A 21,460-nucleotide genomic window follows, 5' to 3' on the forward strand; every position below is an offset into this window, starting at 1 on the left:
CCATAGATTTTGACATTTTATGCTCACATTTTCATTTGTTTCAAGATATTTCTTGATCTTCCTTTTGATTTTTTTCTTTGGCCAGTTGGTTTTCAGTAGCATATTGTTTAACCTCCATATACTTGTGAATTTTTCAGCTTTCCTCCTGTTATTGATTTCTCATTTTATACTGTTTGGTTGGGAAAGATATTTTGTAGATTTTAGTCTTCTTAAATTTGCTAAGTCTCGCATTGTGGCCTATCATGTGACTTATCATGGAGAATGTTCTGTGTTTATGTTTTATAAATGCATGTCAGGTCTATTTGGTCAAGTTTACGGTTCAATCCAATGTTTCCTTTTTGATTTTTTTTTTGTGTGTGTGGTCTGGATGACCTAATGATTACTGAAAGTGGGGTGAGGTATTGAAATCCCCTACTACTATTGTATTATGTTTTCATTAATAGTGATATTATGCTCATCATCCAAAACTTGTTTTTCACATAGTATTATATTTTATGTATTTAACCAGTAGGTTATATTTTAAATTATTTTCTCTGTAGGTAAAATTTGTAACTACACTCCAAACTTTATTTAAAAAAATTTTTTTTTATTTTTATTTTTTTGCGGTACGCAGGCCTGTCACTGTTGTGGCCTCTCCTGCTGCGGAGCACAGGCTCCGGACGCGCAGGCTCAGCAGCCATGGCTCATGGGCCCAGCCGCTCCGCGGCATGTGGGATCTTCCCAGACCGGGGCACGAACCTGTGTTCCCTGCATCGGCAGGCAGACTCCCAACCACTGCGCCACCAGGGAAGCCCCAAACTTTATTTTGTACATAACTTTTGATATGTGAACCATGCTTGAAACATATTAACAATTACCTTTGACTTATTTTTTGATTACACATAAGTGTGATTATCATGTACTTGTGTTCGTGGAATTTTTACTTTTTAGACCTCTTCGATGTATTTAATACTTGTATTATTCTTTGTTCATTTTGCATGTGCACAATTCTGTGTTGTGCTTATCTTGGTTTTTTCCTTCCAAAGAAGCATGGAGAACTTAAAGGTAGAACAAGAATGAGAACTTATTTCTCAAGTCATATTTTAATATTCTTTTTACTGTTCAGATCACATCCTCTGCTATATAGGATGCCATTTGTAACCTGTTATTTTTATCGTGAATATATGTCAGCTGGCTTCTAAATTCATTTGTGTTCAGAAGAATTGAGTATAATATTATTTTGTTTTGCAGGAGTTCACAACCAAGTCAGACAGACAATAATTATGCAAAGCAGGCTGCACACACTAAAGAAAAACGAAGAGATGATGATAGCATTTCACTTGTAATGTCTGATACTCAACCTAAAGGTTAGTGAACCTCAGAAAACTGTTGCCAATTGAGTTTTTGTCTGTTGCATTTTTAATAATATTTTTTTAACTAACTTTATTTATACATGAAAGTAAAGAGATTTTTTAGTGACACAAAGAAAATTGCTAAATTTACCATTTGTATACATCTCCTGATTTGTTTACAAAATCCAGAAGTTAAATTTGAATATTATTATTTTCTTTCTTTTTTTTTTGTTGGGGCTGGGCATACAGGTATAAAGTTATAATGTTAGTTTGACTCTTTCTAAATGTCACTCCCATGGATATGTCTAGTAAGTGATATTACTGCTAACTTGATTATTATTATTAGCTTCCCACTGTCTATCCTCCTACTATGAAATACATTCTTTATTCATTAGGATTTCTCTCGACTCTAGGAGGATGCCAATACAAGCCACTATTAGCCCAAATTTAAAGGTAAATACATCCCAGACTTCTGAAAATTCACTGTAGGCCTCCTTGCCTGTCGGGTTAATGAATTGACTTCTTTTCTCCTTTTTGTCTCTTCTTATAAAGATCGTAAAATAATTTATAAAAGCTTTCACCAAAACAAATTTATACATTAGTCAAATGTGAAACTAACATCTTCAAGGGTCTCTTGGATTATTAATAGCTTCAAACTAGTTGAGGTATTTTGTTTTCTGAATGATTTTATAAATTATTCACAAGAAACGGGGTCCTTCACTGACACTGTGTAAAAATTCTTTGTACTTCATTTGGAACACAGCTGTTCTCACATTTTAAATAGTCTTTTTCATAGAGGAGGAAAACCTAAAAGGAAACTAGACTGATATCTTTGATGTATACAAGAAACCAGCTGCAACTCTTATGAGGGCAATCTCTAAAGTATTGTGACTCTGTAGACATAATCTTTCAATTGGTCACTAGGTACTATCTGCATATAATGAAAGACATTTTTTTTTTTTTTTTTTACAAATTGTCCTTTTCCCAGAAATAATTATCTTTAAATTACAGTATAAAAGTGTAAGTGGGCTTATATTTGTACAAGTGGCCTCAATCAGATACTATCAAGACACTGTTAAACCTTCATTGCTTTCCTGGGTAGAGTAGGAATAGTTAAATAAAAAGCTTTCTAATTTGTGCCCTTCAGTATTCCTTCAAAGTCACAGTGGAATTTTAGACTTACAGCAGGGAAAAAAATGCACGATAAAAGAAACACTTTATAGTTTCTTAGTATCCCTGAAGGGTCTCCTCTTAAGTAAAGTGTTTTTAAGAAAATTAGCTATTGAAACTTTATTGAAACTCACCGTATTTTCATCCTATAGATAATTGTGTCTAATACCAATTGTTTAACGTGAGCCCATAAATTAATGAGAGTTCTGAATTAAATCCCAGGTATACCATTGTCAACTTCCAGTTTTTTTGAGATATAATTGACAGCACTGTATAAGTTTAAGGTGTACAGCGTAATGAATTTAACTTATGTACATCATGAAATGATTATCAAAATGAATTTAGTGAACATCCATCTTCTCATATAGATACAGAATTAAATAGAAAAAAAATTTTCCTTGTGATGAGAACTCTTAGGATTTACTCTCCTAACAACTTTCCTGTATAACACACAGCAGTGTTAATTATATTTATCATGTTATACATTACATCCTAGAACTTATTTATCTTATAACAGGAAGTTTGTACATGTCAACTGCCGTCTTGCAATTCTGCCTCCCCCTGCCTCTGATAACCACAAATATTATCTTTTTCTGAGTTTCTTTGTTTTTGAATTATAATTGACCTACAGCATTATGTTAGTTCCTGTTACATGACATAGTAATTCAATATTTCTATACATTTCAAAATGATCACCATGATAAGTCTAGTTATGATCTGTCACCATACAAAAATATTACACAGTTATTGATATATTCCCCACACTAGATGTACTTTTCTTTTGTAGTACATTAAGTTTGCCTTGTAGCATTTGCTTTTTTGAATATAATACATTGGAAATATTTAACATCTTATTTTTATAAGAATTTGTTACCTCTTTAATTTTATATGCTAGTAATATTTGCAAGTAAAATTGTATTTGTTATCAGGTAGAGTCTTGTTTTTACAATGTCTAACTCTACCTAATAAATTTATCCCTGTTTCCAATGTGATAGTCTTGGCTGATGTGCAATTAGTAAACTGTTAGAAGGAAAACTCCTGTATAATAGGATTTTTTTCAAGCCCTATTTCTTTCATCAGTTTTTTTTTTAACTTTCAGCTTTATATTTATTATAGTTGATTAACAATGTTGTGTTAGTTTCAGGTATGCAACAAAGTGATACAGTTATACGTATACATGTATCTATTATTTTTCAAATTCTTTTCCCAATTAGGTTGTTACAGAATATTGAGGAGAGTTCCCTGTGCTGTACAGTAGGTCCTTGTTGGTTATCCACTTTAAATACAGCAGTGTGTACATGTCAGTCCCACACTCCCTAACTGTCCCCCGACCCACACCCTTCCCCCTGGTAACCATAAGTTTGTTCTCTAAGTCTGTGAGTCTGTTTCTGTTCTGTAAATAAGTTCATTTGTAACTTTTTTTTTTTTAGATTCTGCATATAAGCGATATCATACCATATTTCTCTTTCTCTGTCTGACTTACTTCACTCAGTATGACAGTCTCTGGGTCCATCCATGTTGCTGTGAATGGCAATTACTTCATTCTTTTTAATGGCTGAGTAGTATTCCATTGCATACATGTACCACATCTTCTTTATCCATTCTTCTGTCGATGGACATTTAGGTTGTTTCCGTGTCTTGGCTATTGTAAACGGCGCTGTAATGAATATTGGGGTGCATATATCCTTTTGGACCATGTTTTACTCTGGGTATATGCCCAGGAGTGGGATTGCAGGACTATATGGTAGCTCTGTTTTTGGCTTCTTAGGGAATTTCCATACTGTCACCATAGTGGCTGCACCAATTTACATTCACACCAATAGTGTAGGAGGGTTCCCTTCTCTCCACACCCTCTCCAGCATTTATTGTTTGTGGATTTTTTCATGATTGCCATTCTGACTGGTGTGAGGTGACATCTCATTGTACTTTTTTTTTTTTTTTTTTTTTTGCGGCATGCGGGCCTCTCACTGTTGCGGCCTCTTCCATTGCGGAGCACAGGCTCCGGACGCGCAGGCTCAGTGGCCATGGCTCACGGGCCCAGCCGCTCTGTGGCATGTGGGATCTTCCCAGACCAGGGCACGAACCCGTGTCCCCTGCATCGGCAGGCGGACTCCCAACCACTGCGCCACCAGGGAAGCCCTCATTGTACTTTTAATTTGCATTTCTCTAATAATTATCAACGTTGAACATCTTTTCATGTGGCTCTTGCCTATCTGTATGTCTTCTTTGGAGAAATGTCTATTTAGGTCTTCTGCCCATTTTTGATTGGGTTGTTTGTTTTGATGATATTAAGCCACATGAGCTGTCTGTAAGTTTTGGAGTCTAATCTCTTGTCGATCACATCATGTGCAAATATTTTCTCCCATTCTGAGGGTTGTCTTTTCGTCTTGTTTTTGGTTTCCTTTGCTGTGCAAAAACTTTTGAGTTTGATTAGGTCTCATTTGTTTATTTTTGTTTTTATTTCCATTACTCTGCTGTGATTTATGTCTGAGAGTGTTCATCCTTTGTTTTCCTCTAACAGTTTTTATAGTGTCCAGTCTCACATTTAGGTCTTTAATCCATTTTGAGTTTTTTTTTGTGTATGGTGTTAAAGAATATTCTAATTTAATTTTTTTAACATGTAGCTGTCCAGTTTTCCCAGCACCATTTATTGAAGAGACTGTGTTTCCTCCATTATGTAGTCTTGCCTCCTTTGTCATGGATTAATTGACCATAGGTGCATGGGTTTATTTCTGGGCTTTCTATCCTATTCCATTGATCTGTATTTCTATTTTTGTGCTAGTACCATACTGTTTTGATGACTATAGCTTTGTAGTATAGTCTGAAGTCAGGGAGCCTGATTCCTCCAGCTCCACTTTTCTTTCTCAAGATTGCTTTGGCTATTCTGGGTCTTTTGTGTCTCCATACAAATTTTAAGATTTTTTTTGTTCTAGTTATGTGAAAAATGCCATTGGTAATTTGATAGGGATTGCATTGAATCTATAGATTGCCTTGGTTAGTATAATCATTTTGACAATATTGATTCTTCCAGTCCAAGGACATTGTATATCTTTCCATCTGTTCATGTTGTCTTTGATTTCTTTCATTAGTGTCTTATAGTTTTTGGAGTACAGGTCTTTTGTCTTCTTAGGTAGGTTTGTTCCTAGGTGTTTTATTCTTTTTGATGTGATGGTAAATGGGATTGTTTCTTGAATTTCTCTTTCTGATCTTTCGTTGTTAGTGTATAGAAATGTAACAGATTTTTGTGTATTAATTTTGTAACCTGCAACTTTATCAAATTCATTGATGAGCTCTAGTAGTTTTCTGGTAGTGTCGTTAGGATTTTCTATGTATAGTATCATGTCATCTGCAAACTGAAAATCTAACTTCTTTTCCAATTTGGATTCCTTTTATTTCTTTTTCTTCTCTGATTGCTGTAGCTAGAACTTTGAAAACTATGTTGAAAGTGGCAAGAGTGGACATCCTTGTCTTGTTCCTGATCTTTGAGGAAATGCTTTTATTTTTTCACTGTTGAGTATGATGTTAGCTGTAGGTTTGTCATATATGGCCTTTATTATGCTGAGGTATGTTCCCTCTATGCCCACTTTTTGGAGAGTTTTTATCATAAATGGGTGCTGAATTTTGTCAAAAGCTTTTTCTCCATCTATTGAGATGATCATATGATTTTTTTTCTTCAATTTGTTGATGTGGTGTGTCATATTGACTGATTTGCAGGAATTGAAAAATCCTTCCATCCCTGGGATAAATCCCACTTGATCATGGTGTATGATCCTTTTAATGTGTTGTTGGATTTGGATTGCTAGTATTCTGTTGAGGATTTTTGCATCTATATTCATCAGTGATATTGGCCTGTAATTTTCTTTTTTTTTTTTTGTAGTATCTTTGTCTGGTTTTGGTAACATAATGAATTTGGGAGTTTTCCTTCCTCTGCAATTTTTTGGAACAATTTCAGAAGGATAGCTGTTAGCTCTTCTCTAAATGTTGAATAGAATTCGCCTGTGAAGCCATCTGGTCCTGAACTTTCGTTTGTTGGGAGTTTTAAAATCACAGTTTGAATTTCATTACTTGTGATTGGTCTGTTCATAATTTCTATTTCTTCCTGCTTCTGTCTTGGGAGAGTGTACCTTTCTAAGAATTTGTCCATTTCTTCCAGGTTGTCCATTTTATTGCCCTATAGATGCTATCTTATGATCCTTTGTATTTCTGTAGTGTCAGTTGTAACTTCTCCTTTTTCATTTCTAATTTTATTGGTTTGAATCCTCCCTTTTTTTCTTGATGAGTCTGGCTAAAGGTTTATTAATTTTGTTTATCTTCTCAAAGAACCAGCTTTTAGTTTCATTGATCTTTGCTATTGTTTTCTTTGTCTCTGTTTCATTTATTTCTGCTCTGGTCTTTATGATTTCTTTCCTTCTACTAGCTTTAGGTTTTGCTTGTTCTTCTTTCTCCAGTTGCTTTAGGTGTAAGGTTAGGTTGTTCATTTGAGATTTTTCTTGTTTCCTGAGGTAAACTTGTATTGCTATAAACTTCCTTCTTAGCACTGCTTTTGCTGCATCCCATAGGTTTTGGATCATTGTGCTTTGTTTTCATTTGTCTCTAGGTATTTTTTGATTTCGTCAGTGATCCATTGGTTGTTTAGTAGCATATTGTTTAGCCTCTGTGTGTTTGTGTTTTTGACAGTTTTTTTCTTTTTTCTTCTTTTTTAATTAATTAATTTATTTTTGGCTGTGTTGGGTTTTCGTTGCTGCACACAGGCTTTCTCTAGTTGTGGCAAGCGGGGGCTACTCTTCATTGTGGTGTGTGGGCTTCTCTTTGCAGTGGCTTCTCTTGTTATGGAGCACAGGCTTTATGTGCATGGGCTTTAGTAGTTGTTGAACCCAGGCTCAGTAGTTGTGGCTCGTGGGCTCTAGAGTGCAGGCTCAGTAGTTGTGGCATGTGGGCTTAGTTGCTCCGCAGCATGTGGAATCTTCCTGGACCAGGGCTGGAACCCATGTCCCTTGCATTGGCATGTGGGTTCTTATCCACGGCACCACCAGGGAATTCCCTACAGTTTTTGTCTTGTAATTTACTTCTGATCTCATAGCGTTGTGGTCAGAAAAGATGCTTGATATGATTTCAATTTTCTTAAATTTACCAAGGCTCTCTGTGGCCCAGCATGTGGTCAGTCCTGGAGAACATTCCATGTGCACATGAGAAGAATGTGTATTCTGTTGCTTTTGGATAGAATGCTTTATAAATATCAGTTAAGTCCATCTGGTCTAATGTGTCATTTAAGGCCTGTATTTCCTTATTGATTTTCTGTCTGGATGATGTGTCCATTGATGAAAGTGGAGTGTTAAAGTCCTCAGTATTATTGTGTTACTGTCATTTTCCCTTTCATGGCTGTTAGCATTTGCCTTACATTTTGAGGTGCTCCTATGTTGGGTGCATATATATTTACAATTGTTATATCTTCTTCTTGGGTTGATCCCTTGGTCATTATGTAGTGTCCTTCTTTGTCTCTTATAATAGTCTTTATTTATTATTTATTTATTTATTTATTTGCGGTACACAGGCCTCCCACTGTTGTGGCCTCTCCTGTTGCGGAGCACAGGCTCCAGATGTGCAGGCTCAGTGGCCATGGCTCATGGGCCCAGCCGCTCCACGGCATGTGGGATCCTCCCGGACCGGGGCACGAACCTGTGTCCCCTGCATCCAGGCAGACTCTTAACCACTGCGCCACCAGGGAAGCCCCTAACAGTCTTTATTTTAAAGTCTACTTTGTCTAGTATTAGTATTGCTACTGCAGCTTTCTTTTGATCTCCATTTGCATCGAATACCTTTTTCCATCCTCTCACTTTCAGTCTGTATGTGTCCCTAGGTCTGAAGTGGGTCTCTTGCAGACAGCATATGTATGGGTCTTGCTTTTGTATCCATTCAGCCAGTCTTTATGTCTTTTGATTGGAGCATTTAATCCATTTACATTTAAGGTAATTATCGATATGTAAGTTCCTATTGCCATTTTCTTAATTGTTTTGGGTTTGTTTTTGTAGGTCTTTTTTCTTCCCTTCCTCTCTTATTCTTTTTTCCTCTGGTTGGATGACCATCTTTAGTGTTGTGGTTGGGTTGCTTTTTCTTTTTCTTTGTGTGTGTGTGTGAGTGTATCTATTGTAGTTTTTGGGTTTGTTATTCCCATGAGGTTTTGATATAGTAGTCTATGTATGTACAAGGTTGTTTTAAATTGCTGGTCCCTTTTCTGCCTAGATAAGTTTCTTTAGCATTTGTTGCAAAGCTGGTCTGGTGGTGCTGAACTGTCTTAGCTTTTGCTTGTCTGTGAAGCTTTTGAATGAGAGTCTTGCTGGGTAGAATATTCTTAGTTGAAGGTTCTTCCCTTTCATCACTTTTAATATATCGTGCCACTCCCTTCTGGCCTGTAGAGTTTCAGCTGAAAAGTCAGCTGATAACCTTATGGGAGTTCCCTTGTATGTTACTTCTCATTTTTCCCTTGTCACTTTTAATATTTTTTTCTTTATCTTTAATTCTTTTCAGTTTGATTACTATGTGTCTCAGTGTTTCTTCTTGGTTTATCCTGCCTGGGACTCTCTGCTCTTCCTGGACTTGGGTGAATGTTTCCTTTCCCATGTTAGGGAATTTTTCAGCAATTATCTCTTCAAATTATTTCTCAGGTCCTTTCTGTCTCTCTTCTCCTTCTGGGAACCCTATAATGTGAATGTTGGTGTGTTTAATGTTGTCCCAGACGTCTCTTAGACTGTCATTTATTTTCATTCTTTTTTCTTTATTCTGTTCCGCGGCAGTGATTTCCACCATTTTGTCTTCCAGGTCACTTATTTGTTCTTCTGTTATCTCCTCAGTTATTCTGCTATTGATTCCTTCTAGTGTATTTTTCATTTCAGTTATTGTATTGTTCACCTCTGTTGTTTGTTCTTTAGTTCTTCTATGTCTTTGTTAAACATTTCTTGCATCTTCTCCATCCTTGCCTCCATTCTTTTCCTTGATGCTGCATCTTCTTCAGTATCATTATTCTGAATTCTTTTTCTGAAAGGTTTTTTATCTCCACTTCAGTTGTTTTTCTGGGGTTTTATCTTGTTCCTTCATCTGGGAAATATACTTTTGCCATTTCATTTTGTCTAATTTTCTTTCTTTATTTTTCTTAAAAATAAATTTATTTATTTATGTATTTATGTATTTATTTATTCATGGCTGCATTCATTCTTTGTTGCTGCGCACAGGCTTTTTCTAGTTGGGGCGAAGGGGGGCTACTCTTCGTTGTGGTACATGGGCTTCCCATTGCGGTGGCTTCTCTTGTTGCGGAGCATGGGTTCTAGCTATATGGGTTTCAGTAGTTTTGGCATACGGGCTCAGTAGTTGTGGCTCATGGGCTCTAAGTGTAGGCTCAATAGTTGTGGCACACGGGTTTAGTTGCTTCGTGGCATGTGGGATCTTCCCAGACCAGGGCTCGAACCCGTTCCCCTGCATTGGCAGGTGGATTCTTAACCACTGCGCCACCAGGGAAGTCCTTATTTTGTCTAATTTTCTGTGATTGTAGATTTCGTTTGGCAGGCTGCAGGATTGTAGTTCTCCTTGCTTCTGCTGTCTGCCCTCTGGTGGGTGAGGCTATTTAAGAGGGTTTGACAAGCTTCCTGATGGGAGGGACTGGTGGTGGGTGGAGGTGGGACTCATCCTTCTGGTGGGCAGGGTTGTGCTCAGTAAAACTTTTTTTCTTTTTTTTTACATCTTTATTAGAGTATAATTGTTTTACAGTGGTGTGTTAGTTTCTGCTTTATAACAAAGTGAATCAGTTATACATATACATATGTTCCCATATCTCTTCCCTCTTGCGTCTCCCTCCCTCCCACCCTCCCTATCCCACCCCTCTAGGTGGTCACAAAGCACCGAGCTGATCTCGCTGTGCTATACGGCTGCTTCCCACTAGCTATCTATTTTACATTTGGTAGTGTATATATGTCCATGCCACTCTGTCACTTTGTCACAGCTTACCCTTCCCCCTCCCCATATCCTCAAGTCCATTCTCTAGTAGGTTGGTGTCTTTATTCCCCTAGGTTCTTCATGACATTTTTTTTTCCCTTAAATTCCACATATATTTGTTAGCATACGGTATTTGTCTCTCTCTTTCTGACTTACTTCACTCTGTATGACACACTCTAGGTCCATCCACCTCACTACAAATAACTAAATTTCGTTTCTTTTTATGGCTGAGTAATATTCCATTGTATATATGTGCCACATCTTCTTTATCCATTCATCGGATGGTGGACACTGAGGTTGCTTCCATCTCCTGGCGATTGTAAACAAACCTGCAATGAACATTTTGGTACATGACTCTTTTTGAATTATGGTTTTCTCAGGCTATATGCCCAGTAGTGGGATTGCTGGGTCATATGGTAGTTCTATCTGTAGTTTTTTAAGGAACCTCCATACTGTTCTCCATAGTGGCTGTACCAATTCACATTCCCACCAGCAATGCAAGAGTGTTTCCTTTTCTCCACACCCTCTCCAGCATTTATTGTTTCTAGATGTTTTTGATGATGGCCATTCTGACTGGTGTGCGATGATATCTCATTGTACTTTTGATTTGCATTTCTCTAATGATTAATGATGTTGAGCATTCTTTCATGTGTTTGTTGGCAGTCTGTATACCTTCTTTGGAGAAATGTCTATTTAGGTCTTCTGCCCATTTCTGGATTGGGTTGTTTGTTTTTTTGTTATTGAGCTGCATAAGCTGCTTGTAAATTTTGGAGATTAATCCTTTGTCAGTTGCTTCATTTGCAAATATTTTCTCCCATTCTGAGGGTGTCTTTTGGTCTTGTTTATGGTTTCCTTTGCTGTGCAAAAGCTTTGAAGTTTCATTAGGTCCCATTTGTTTATTTTTGTTTTTATTTTCATTTCTCTAGGAGGTGGGTCAAGAAGGATCTTGCTGTGATTTATGTCATAGAGTGTTCTGCCTATGTTTTCCTCTAAGAGTTTGATAGTTTCTGGCCTTACATTTAGGTCTTTAATCGATTTTGAGCTTATTTTTGTGTATGGTATTAGGGAGTGATCTAATCTCATACTTTTACATGTACCTGTCCAGTTTCCCCAGCACCACTTATTGAAGAGGCTGTCCTTTCTCCACTGTACATTCCTTCCTCCTTTATCAAAGATAAGGTGACCATATGTGTGTGGGTTTATCTCTGGGCTTTCTATCCTGGTCCCTTGATCTACATTTCTGTTTTTGTGCTAGTACCATACTGTCTTGATTACTGTAGCTTTGTAGTGTAGTCTGAAGTCAAGGAGCCTGATTCCTCCAGCTCCGTTTCTCATTCTCAAGATTGCTTTGGCTATTTCGAGTCTTTTGTGTTTCCATACAACTTGTGAAATTTTTTGTTCTAGTTCTGTGAAAAATGCCAGTGGTAGTTTGATAGGGATTGCATTGAATCTGTAGATTGCTTTGGGTAGTAGAGTCATTTTCACAATGTTGATTCTTCCAATCCAAGAACATGGTATATCTCTCCATCTATTTGTATCATCTTTAATTTCTTTCATCAGTGTCTTACAATTTTCTGCATACAGGTCTTTTGTCTCCTTAGGTAGGTTTATTCCCAGAAATTTTATTATTTTTCTTGCAGTGGTAAATGGGATTGTTTTCTTAATTTCACTTTCAGGTTTTTCATCATTAGTGTATAGGAATGCCAGAGATTTCTGTGCATTAATTTTGTATCCTGCTACTTTACCAAATTCATTGGTTACCTCTAGTAGTTTTCTGGTGGCATCTTTAGGATTCTCTATGTATAGTATCATGTCATCTGCAAACAGTGACAGCTTTACTTCTTCTTTCCTGATTTGGATTCCTTTTATTTCCTTTTCTTCTCTGACTGCTGTGGCTAAAACATCCAAAACTATGTTGAATAAGAGTGGTGAGAGTGGGCAACCTTGTCTTGTTCCTGATCTTAGTGGAAATGGTTTCAGTTTTTCACCATTGAGGATGATGTTGGCTGTGGGTTTGTCATATATGGCCTTTATTATGTTGAGGAAAGTTCCTTCTATGCCTACTTTCTGTAGGTTTTTTATCATAAATGGGTGTTGAATTTTGTCGAAAGCTTTCTCTGCATCTGTTGAGATGATCATATGGTTTTTCTCCTTCAGTTTGTTAATATGGTGTATCATGTTGATTGATTTGCGTATATTGAAGAATCCTTGCATTCCTGGGATAAACCCCACTTGATCATGGTGTATGATCCTTTTAATGTGCTGTTGGATTCTGTTTGCTAGTATTTTGTTGAGGATTTTTGCATCTATGTTCATCAGTGATATTGGCCTGTAGTTTTCTTTCTTTGTGACATCGTTTTCTGGTTTTGGTATCAGGGTGATGGTGGCCTCGTAGAATGAGTTTGGGAGTGTTCCTCCTTCTGCTATACTTTGGAAGAGTTTGAGAAGGATAGGTGTTAGCTCTTCTCTAAATGTTTGATAGAATTCGCCTGTGAAGCCATCTGGTCCTGGGCTTTTGTTTGTTGGAAGATTTTTATCACAGTTTCAGTGCTTGTAATTGGTCTGTTCATATTTTCTATTTCTTCCTGATTTAGTCTTGGCAGGTTATGCATGTCTAAGAATGTGTCCATTTCTTCCAGGTTGTCCATTTTATTGGCATAGAGTTGACGTAGTAATCTCTCATGATCTTTTGTATTTCTGCAGTGTCAGTTGTTACTTTTCTGTTTTTATTTCTAATTCTATTGATTTGAGTCTTCTCCCTTTTTTTCTTGATGAGTCTGGCTAATGGTTTATCAATTTTGTTTATCTTCTCAAAGAACCAGCTTTTAGTTTGCTATCATTTTCTTCATTTCTTTTTCATTTATTTCTTATCTGATCTTTATGATTTCTTTCCTTCTGCTAACTTTGGGGTTTTTTTTTTGTTCTTCTTTCTCTCATTGCTTTAGGTGCAAGGTGAGGTTGTTTATTCGAGATGTTTCCTGTTTCTTAAGGTAGGATTGTATTGCTATAAACTTCCCTCTTAGAACTGCTTTTGCTGCCTCACATAGGTTTTGGTTCGTTTTGTCTCCATTGTCATTTGTTTCTAGGTTTTTTTTGATTTCCTCTTTGATTTCTTCAGTGATCACTTTGTCATTAAGTCGTGTATTGTTTAGCCTCCGTGTGTTTGTATTTTTTACAGATCTTTTCCTCTAATTGATATCTAGTCTTATCACGTTGTGGTCGGAAAAGATACTTGATACATTTCAGTTTTCTTAAATTTACCAAGGCTTGATTTGTGACCCAAGTTATGATTTATCCTGGAGAATGTTCCATGAGCACTTGAGAAAAATGTGTATTCTGTTGTTTTTGGATGGAATATCCTATAAATATCAATTAATTCCATGTTGTTTAATGTATCATTTAAAGTTTGTGTTTCCTTATTTTATTTCATTTTGGATGATCCATCCATTGGTGAAAGTGGGGTGTTAAAGTCCCCTACTATGAATGTGTTACTGTCGATTTCCCCTTTTATGGCTGTTGGTATTTGCCTTATGTATTGTGGTGCTCCTACGTTGGGTGTATAAATATTTACAATTGCTATATCTTCTTCTTGGATCGATCCCTTGATCATTATGTAGTGTCCTTCTTTGTCTCTTGTAATAGTCTTTATTTTACAGTCGATTTTGTCTGATATGAGAATTGCTACTCCAGCTGTCTGTTGATTTCCATTTGCATGGAATATCTTTTTCCATCCCCTCACTTTCAGTCTGTATGTATCCCTAGGTCTGAAGTGGGTCTCTTGTAGAGAGCATATATATGGGTCTTGTTTTTGTATCCATTCAGCCAGTCTGTGTGTTTTGGTGGGAGCATTTAATCCATTTACATTTAAGGTAATTATCGATATATATGTTCCTATTCCCATTTTCTTAATTGTTTTGGGTTTGCTATTGTAGGTCTTTTCCTTCTCTTGTGTTTCTTGCCTAGAGAAGTTCCTTTAGCATTTTTTGTAAAGCTGGTTTGGTGGTGCTGAACTCTCTCAGCTTTTGCTTGTCTGTAAAGGTTTTAATTTCTCCATCAAAACTGAATGAGATCCTTGCTGGGTAGAGTAATCTTGGTTGTAGGTTTTTCTCCTTCATCACTTTAAATATATCCTGCCACTCCCTTCTGGCTTGCAGAGTTTCTGCTGAGAGATCAGCTGTTAACCTTATGGGGATTCCCTTGTGTGTTATTTGTTATTTTTCCCTTGCTGCTTTTAATGTTTTTTCTTTTATTTAATTTTTGACAGTTTGATTAATATATGTCTTGGCGTGTTTCTCCTTGGATGTATCCTGTATGGGACTCTCTGTGCTTCTTGGAGTTGATTAACTATTTCCTTTCCCATATTAGGGAAGTTTTTAACTATAATCTCTTCAAATATTTTCTCAGTCCCTTTCTTTTTCTCTTCTTCTCCTGGGACCCCTATAATTCGAATGTTGGTGTGTTTAATGTTGTCCCAGAGGTCTCTGAGCCTGTCCTCAGTTCTTTTCCTTCTTTTTTCTTTATTCTGCTCTGCAGTAGTTATTTCCACTATTTTGTCTTCCAGGTCACTTATCTGTTCTTCTGTCTCAGTTATTCTGCTATTGATCCCTTCTAGAGTATTTTTAAGTTCATGTATTGTGTTGTTCATCATTGCTTGTTTCATCTTTAGTTCTTCTATGTCCTTGTTAAATGTTTCTTGCATTTTGTCTATTCTATTTCCAAGATTTTGGATCATCTTTACTGTCATCATTCTGAATTATTTTTCAGGTAGACTGCTTATTTCCTCTTCATTTGTTATGTCTGGTGTGTTTTTATCTTGCTCCTTCATCTGCTGTGTGTTTTTCTGTCTTCTCCTTTTGCTTATCTTACTGTGTTTGGGGTCTACTTTTTGCAGCCTGCAGGTTCGTAGGTCCCGTTGTTTTTGGTGTCTGTCCCCAGTGGCTACAGTTGGTTCAGTGGGTTGTGTAGGTTTCCTGGTAGAGGGGACTAGTGCCTGTGTCTGGTGGATGAGGCTGGATCTTGTCTTTCTGGTGGGCAGGTCCACGTTTTGTGGTGTGTTTTGGGGTGTCTGTGGACTTATTATGATTTTAGACAGCCTCTCTGCTAATGGGTGGGGTTGTGTTCCTGTCTTGCTAGTTGTTTGGCATAGAGTGTCCAGCACTGTAGCTTTCTGGTCGTTGAGTGCAGCTGGGTGTTGGTGTTGAGATGGAGATCTCTGGGAGATTTTCACTGTTTGATATTACATGGAGCTGGAAGGTCTGTTGTGGACCAGTGTCCTGAAGTTCGCTCTCCCACCTCAGAGAGACAGCACTGCGTCCTGGCTGCAGCACCAAGAGCCTTTCATCCACACGGTCACGAAAAGAGGAAAAGGGGAAAAAATAATAAATCTTGCTCTCAAAGTCCACCTCCTCAATTCGGGATGATTTATTTTCTATTTATGTATTCCACAGATGCAGGGTACATCAAGTTGATTGTGGAGATTTAATCCACTGCTGCTAAGGCTGCTGTGAGACATTTCCGTTTCTCTTCTTTGTTTGCATAGCTCCCGGGGCTCAACTTTGGATTTGGCCCGCCTCTGCGTGTACGTCGCCGGAGGGCGTCTGTTTTTCACTCAGACAGGATGTGGTTAAAAGAGCATCTGATTCGGGGGCTGTGGCTCACTCAGGCTTGGGGGAGGGAGGGTCACGGATGCAGGGCGAGCCTGCAGTGGCAGAGGCTGGCGTGATGTTGAACCAGCCTTAGATGTGCTGTGCGTTCTCCCGGGGAAGTTGTCCCTGGATCCCGGGACCCTGGCAGTGGCGGGCTGCACAGCCTTCCGGGAGGGGAGGTGTGGAGAGTGACCTGTGCTCACACACAGGTCTCTTGGTTGTGGCAGCCGCAGCCTTAGCGTCTCATGCGCGTCTCTGGGGTCTGCGCTGTTAGCTGCGGCTCGCGCCCGTCTCTGGAGCTCCTTTAAGCAGTGCTCTTAATCCCCTCTCCTTACGCACCGGGAAACAAAGAGGGAAAAAAAGTCTCTTGCCTCTTCGGCAGGTCCAGACTTTTACCCGACTCCCTCCCGGCTAGCAGTGGTGCACTAACCCCCTGCAGGCTGTGTTCACGCCGCCAGTCCTCTCCCTGTGCTCCTACTGAAGCCCGAGCCTCAGCTCCCAGCCCCGCCCGCCCTGGCGGGTGAGCAGACAAGCCTCTCGGGCTGGTGAATGCTGGTCGGCACCGATCCTGTGTGAGGGAATCTCTGCGCTTTGCCCTCCGCATCCCTGTTGCTGTGCTCTGCTCCGCGGGTCCGAAGTTTCCCCGCTCTTCCACCTGCAGCCTCCGTCCGCGAAGGGGCTTCCTAGTGTGTGGAAACCTTTCTTCCTTCACAGCTCCTTCCCACTTGTGCAGGTCCCGTCCCTATTCTTTTGTCTCTGTTTATTTTTTCTTTTGCCCTACCCAGGTACGTGGGGAGTTTCTTGCCTTTTGGGAGGTCTGAGGTCTCCTGCCAGCGTTCAGTAGGTGTTCTGTAGGAGTTGTTCCACGTGTAGATGTATTTCTGATGTATGTGTGGGGAGGAAGGTGATCTCCGTGTCTTATTCTTCCACCACCTTACCCCTAGCCCTCAGTAAAACTTTATGCACTTATCTGATGATGGGTGGGGTTGGGTTCTCACCCTTTTGGTTGTTTGGCCTGAGGTGACCCAGTACTGGAGCCTACAAGCTGTTTAGTAGGGCTAATGGCGGCCTCCGGGTGGGCTTCCACCAGTGGGTACTTCCCAGAACTGCTGGTTCCTGTGTCCTTTTCCCCAGCCACCATCCGCCTCCACAGGAGACCCTTCAGTAATAGCAGGGAGGTCTGGCCCAGTCTCTTACGGCGTCACTCCTTTTTTCCCTGGGTCCTGGTGTGCACGAGACTTTGTGTGTGCTCTCCAAGAGTGGAGTTTCTGTTTCTCCCAGTCCTGTGGACATCCTTTGATCAAACCCCACTAGCCTTCAAAACTAGATTCTCTGGGGACTTCTCCTTCTGTTGTTGGACCCCCAGGCTGGGAAGCCTGATGTGGGGCTCGGAACTTTTCACTCCTGTGGGATAACTTCTGTAGTATAATTTTTTCCACCTTTCTGTCGCCCACTTGGCGGGTATAGGATTTGAGTTTATTGCTGTTGCGTCCCTCCTACCATCTTGCTGTGGCCTCCTCTTTGTCTTTGGATGTAGTGTATTCTGTGTTTGGTAGGTTCCAGCGTTTTTTTGTCCCTGGTTGTTCAGCAGTTAGTTGTGATTTTGGTGTTTTCATAAAAAGGGGATGCGTCCTTCTACTTTGCCATCTTGAGGTAATCCCTCTTCAGTTTTTTCTGTAGCATTTATGTTTAGAAGTTATAACTTGATATGGTATTTATAAGTAGAAATTGTCTTTGACTACCTTTACAGTTTACAGAATTACAAATAAAATTTATTGTGCTTTTCAAAATACTGTGTTGATAATTTGGGGGTAGTTTATTTTCCTGGGGGGAGGGAGTTAAGAATGTTGTCTTTGGAAATTGGGAGACTGTTGACAGTCTTGGAGTTTTTGCCCTCAGTCCCGTCCCCATGCCTGCCTTTTAAACAAAGACGAAGAGAAATTATGAATGTTAGTCTTTAGATGTTTATAAAGCTAGAGTAAGAGCAAGAATAGTTTGAAGAGAAGGTGTATAGTGTTGAAGAACTTTGAGTGAATGGAGAGGTCAGGTCGTTCAGTGTTACATAGACTTTAAGTTATGAATTCAAGCAAGCTGCTTTGGGACTTGCTTTGTGTGAACTCTGAGTTGGTACTTGTATGGTGTAGATTCAGAGAGCAAAATAATTCAGGATAACCTGCAGTTAGTTAGGATAACCCTCAGTTAGTTAGGTAGAACCTTTTGGAAGGTATTTTTTTATATATATATTTGATATATATATATCAAATATATATATTTGATATATATATATTTTTTATATTTATATTTGATAACTGAAATACTAAGCAGGTTTGTTAATACTTGATATGGGTTTCAAAATAATGCTTTTTTGACTTAAAAAAGGGAGTACTTCCTTTTCTGTAGGGTAATAAATTTATTGGAGGTTTAAAATTATAGGGTCTTGATTTTTTTTAAAAAAAGAAAGTGTGAAGGAAATTGTTAGCCTTATGAATAATTATTTATCACAGTCACCTGCAGAGGAAAGGTATTTTTGTTCCTTTTAAAAGAGCAGTGATCAATACTCTACTCTTTCAAATTATTGTCCCTTTTCATTTAAAAAATATGTATATATAAAACTTACATTTAAAAAGGACAACTAATTGCTAAATTAGTTGTAGTTTCTAAAATCACAGTGAATTTAAAAAACTTTTTAAGAGACTAACTTTCAAAATTTTATTAAGACTTTTTTTTTTGTATCAGAGTAAAATGCAGTTATGGGAAAAGGAAAAAAATGGTTTGGTTGCTTTGCTTTGATTGCTAAAGAATACTACCTTTTAATATATTTCCCATATCTTATACTTTTTGTACAATGAACATTTGCTTTGTGTACGCAGTTTAAAATGGGATATGTCTTTATATTCATCCATGTTAGTATGAGAATTTAGCAGTGGACTATGAAAAAACTAGCTTTGAAAGTAGTATAGTCATTTTGATGATTTTATTTGAGCTCTTCTAAATGGGATTCTTTCTTTACTTTTTGGCCATATTTATGTCTCTTCTGTTTTTTTAAGACCTCAATAGGGGAAGTAGAGGTTGTGATCATCTTGAAGAGGGGAGCAGAAACAAGGATAATACAAATTCTGATTCAAAAATGGAATCCACTCTGATTTCCAGGAAGAGGAAACAAAGGCTTAGAAGTAATTTACCTGGTTCTCTTAATCCTACTTCTTTGTATAAGTCAGCAGAACAGACAGTAAGTAGAGGTATTTAGATGTCATATGAAATAATTTGTGCTGTGATAAAAATGAATTGACTGTGGCCAAATAATGTTCTCCTGGCTTTCTGCTTTTATCATCATATTTCTTTCTTTTCTTTGCCTATTTTTTTCATTCTGTTTATTTTTTAAAAAATACTTTAAATACAACTTTTTTTTGCAGTAATACAGTTATGGGAACAAATTTCAAATACAGTCATCACTGAGTATCTACATAGTATTGGTTCCAGGACCCTGCACATACCAAAATCCTTAGATGCTTAAATACCTTATATAAAATGGTGTAATATTTGCATATAATCTACATCTTCCTGTATATTTTAAATAATCTCTAGATTACTTATAATAACTAATACAATGTAAATTATATGTAAATGGCTATAAATACAATGTAAATGCTATGTAAATAGTTGTCTCTGCATGGCAAATTCAAGTTTGGCCTTTTGTAAATTTCTGGAATTATTTTTCTGGAAATATTTACCATTTGCAGTTGGTGGAACCTGCGGTTGGTGGAACCTGCGCATACAGAGGGCTGACTGTATTATGAACAAGTAAAACAGTTAAAAGTATTTCTCCTCCGATAACCAGCCCTTAGTAGTTTGATGTATATCTTTCAGACCTGTTTGCTTTTGTCCTCCCCTTATAACCAAATACTATTCATACTGTCCAGTCAGTTGCTTTTTCACTTGCTCTGTGAAGTTATTACCTGACTTATTTTATCAGTAGTAATTTACTTCCTATTTCTATAGACATCTCTTTTTCCAGAGTTTAGGGAATTTGTTGTAGAGAATTACCATACATACGTTAATGCATACATTACCTATTTTCAAAGACTTAGTGTGCAGTTAACAATAAAAGTATGAGGAGACAGCTTTTTGAGTCCTTTGATTCACAAGGCATTTCAGGACTTTGCTGTGCCTTTGAGTTATAATTATAAACATGATTTATATTTATACAGTAATAGAGATGTGAAGGCAGTGATTGATGTTCATAATTTTTCATATTGTTATCCTCTTAAGTTTTTAATTTTTTTGCTTTTTTGTTACTAAAGTCATATGATGTCAAATGACCTCTTTTGCAAAATAAAACTGTAAAAAAAATTCCTCTCATTTAAAGTTGACAAGACTGTGGAAGACCTCTGAACCACTTGTAAATATGGGAGTTTCTCCTTCCCATCTTTTTGAAAAATGTTTAGGCAACTGATTGGACAGACCAAACTCTATATATTTGAGAGACACTGGCAAGAGTAATGTAGTATAATTGAGTAGTTTTCTACCCCCATATTTATAGAAATGATATAATGTTTTTACTTCTATACTCTTCTTTAGGAATTTAAACTTAAAAAAACTCTTTATGTTAGCCAAATTTGAAAAATGCTAATTTTTGTATGCATTTATTTATGTTCAGAAAGAACAAGAAAATGACCCAACAGTATCCACTGAGTTGGAAAAGTCAAGTGAAAACTATCAGGAGGACCCAAAACTGCTTGAAGAAATTATGCTTGAACCCATAGAAAGTGATTTTACTAAACTATCCTCACTTTGTAGTCAGGAGTTGGCTTTGAGTGCTGCTCCCCAAATCACCTCTGAATGTTCAACCACTAAAACTTTTGAGAGCTGTATTTCTACTGATACTGTGGGGAATTGTCCTGTGGTTGAGAAGGATGAGAATGAATTGAACACAGTAGAAAAACCTGTTTTAAGTGAACATAGTGAAGGGAACCAATCATTTATCTCTGCTGAACCAAGTAAGTAACATGAGGATAACAATTTTCTCTCCTCTACTTATTTCTTTTCTTTCTCCTCTCAAACAAATTTTGCTAGGCAATAAGTTATTTATTACATCATTGTGGAATATATTAACTTCAGAAAAAAAAGACTTGGGGTTTTGGGACTTCATTTATTTTGTAATACTGATTTAGGTAAGGAATGGAGTACTTGGAAGCAGAAGTAATTTTTTTTTAGATTAGTGTACTGTAATCTCATCAGTAGTTTTTTATAAGTTTCTGTAAGGACCATTATTATTGTCATTTTGGTTGATTAAGCTGAAGTACAGAGCATTTAAGTGCTGTTTAATTATTG

At 37.6% G+C, this 21,460-nt stretch overlaps 1 protein-coding gene across 17 annotated transcripts in view; it reads left to right on the forward strand.

Moving 5' to 3' along the window:
• The window catches only part of SENP7 (SUMO specific peptidase 7), a 171,878-nt gene that overhangs the window by 115,391 nt on the left and 35,027 nt on the right, over positions 1–21,460 (forward strand). For all 17 annotated transcript variants that reach the window (XM_079921982.1, XM_079921984.1, XM_079921985.1 and 14 more), the window contains 3 exons: positions 1,231–1,346; positions 19,177–19,358; positions 20,787–21,126. In XM_079921982.1, the coding sequence (XP_079778108.1) occupies positions 1,231–1,346; positions 19,177–19,358; positions 20,787–21,126 (638 nt within the window). The remainder of the gene's footprint in view (positions 1–1,230; positions 1,347–19,176; positions 19,359–20,786; positions 21,127–21,460) is intronic.

Source organism: Stenella coeruleoalba (genome assembly GCF_951394435.1).
Source record: "Stenella coeruleoalba genome assembly, chromosome: 5".
Lineage (NCBI taxonomy): Eukaryota > Metazoa > Chordata > Mammalia > Artiodactyla > Delphinidae > Stenella > Stenella coeruleoalba.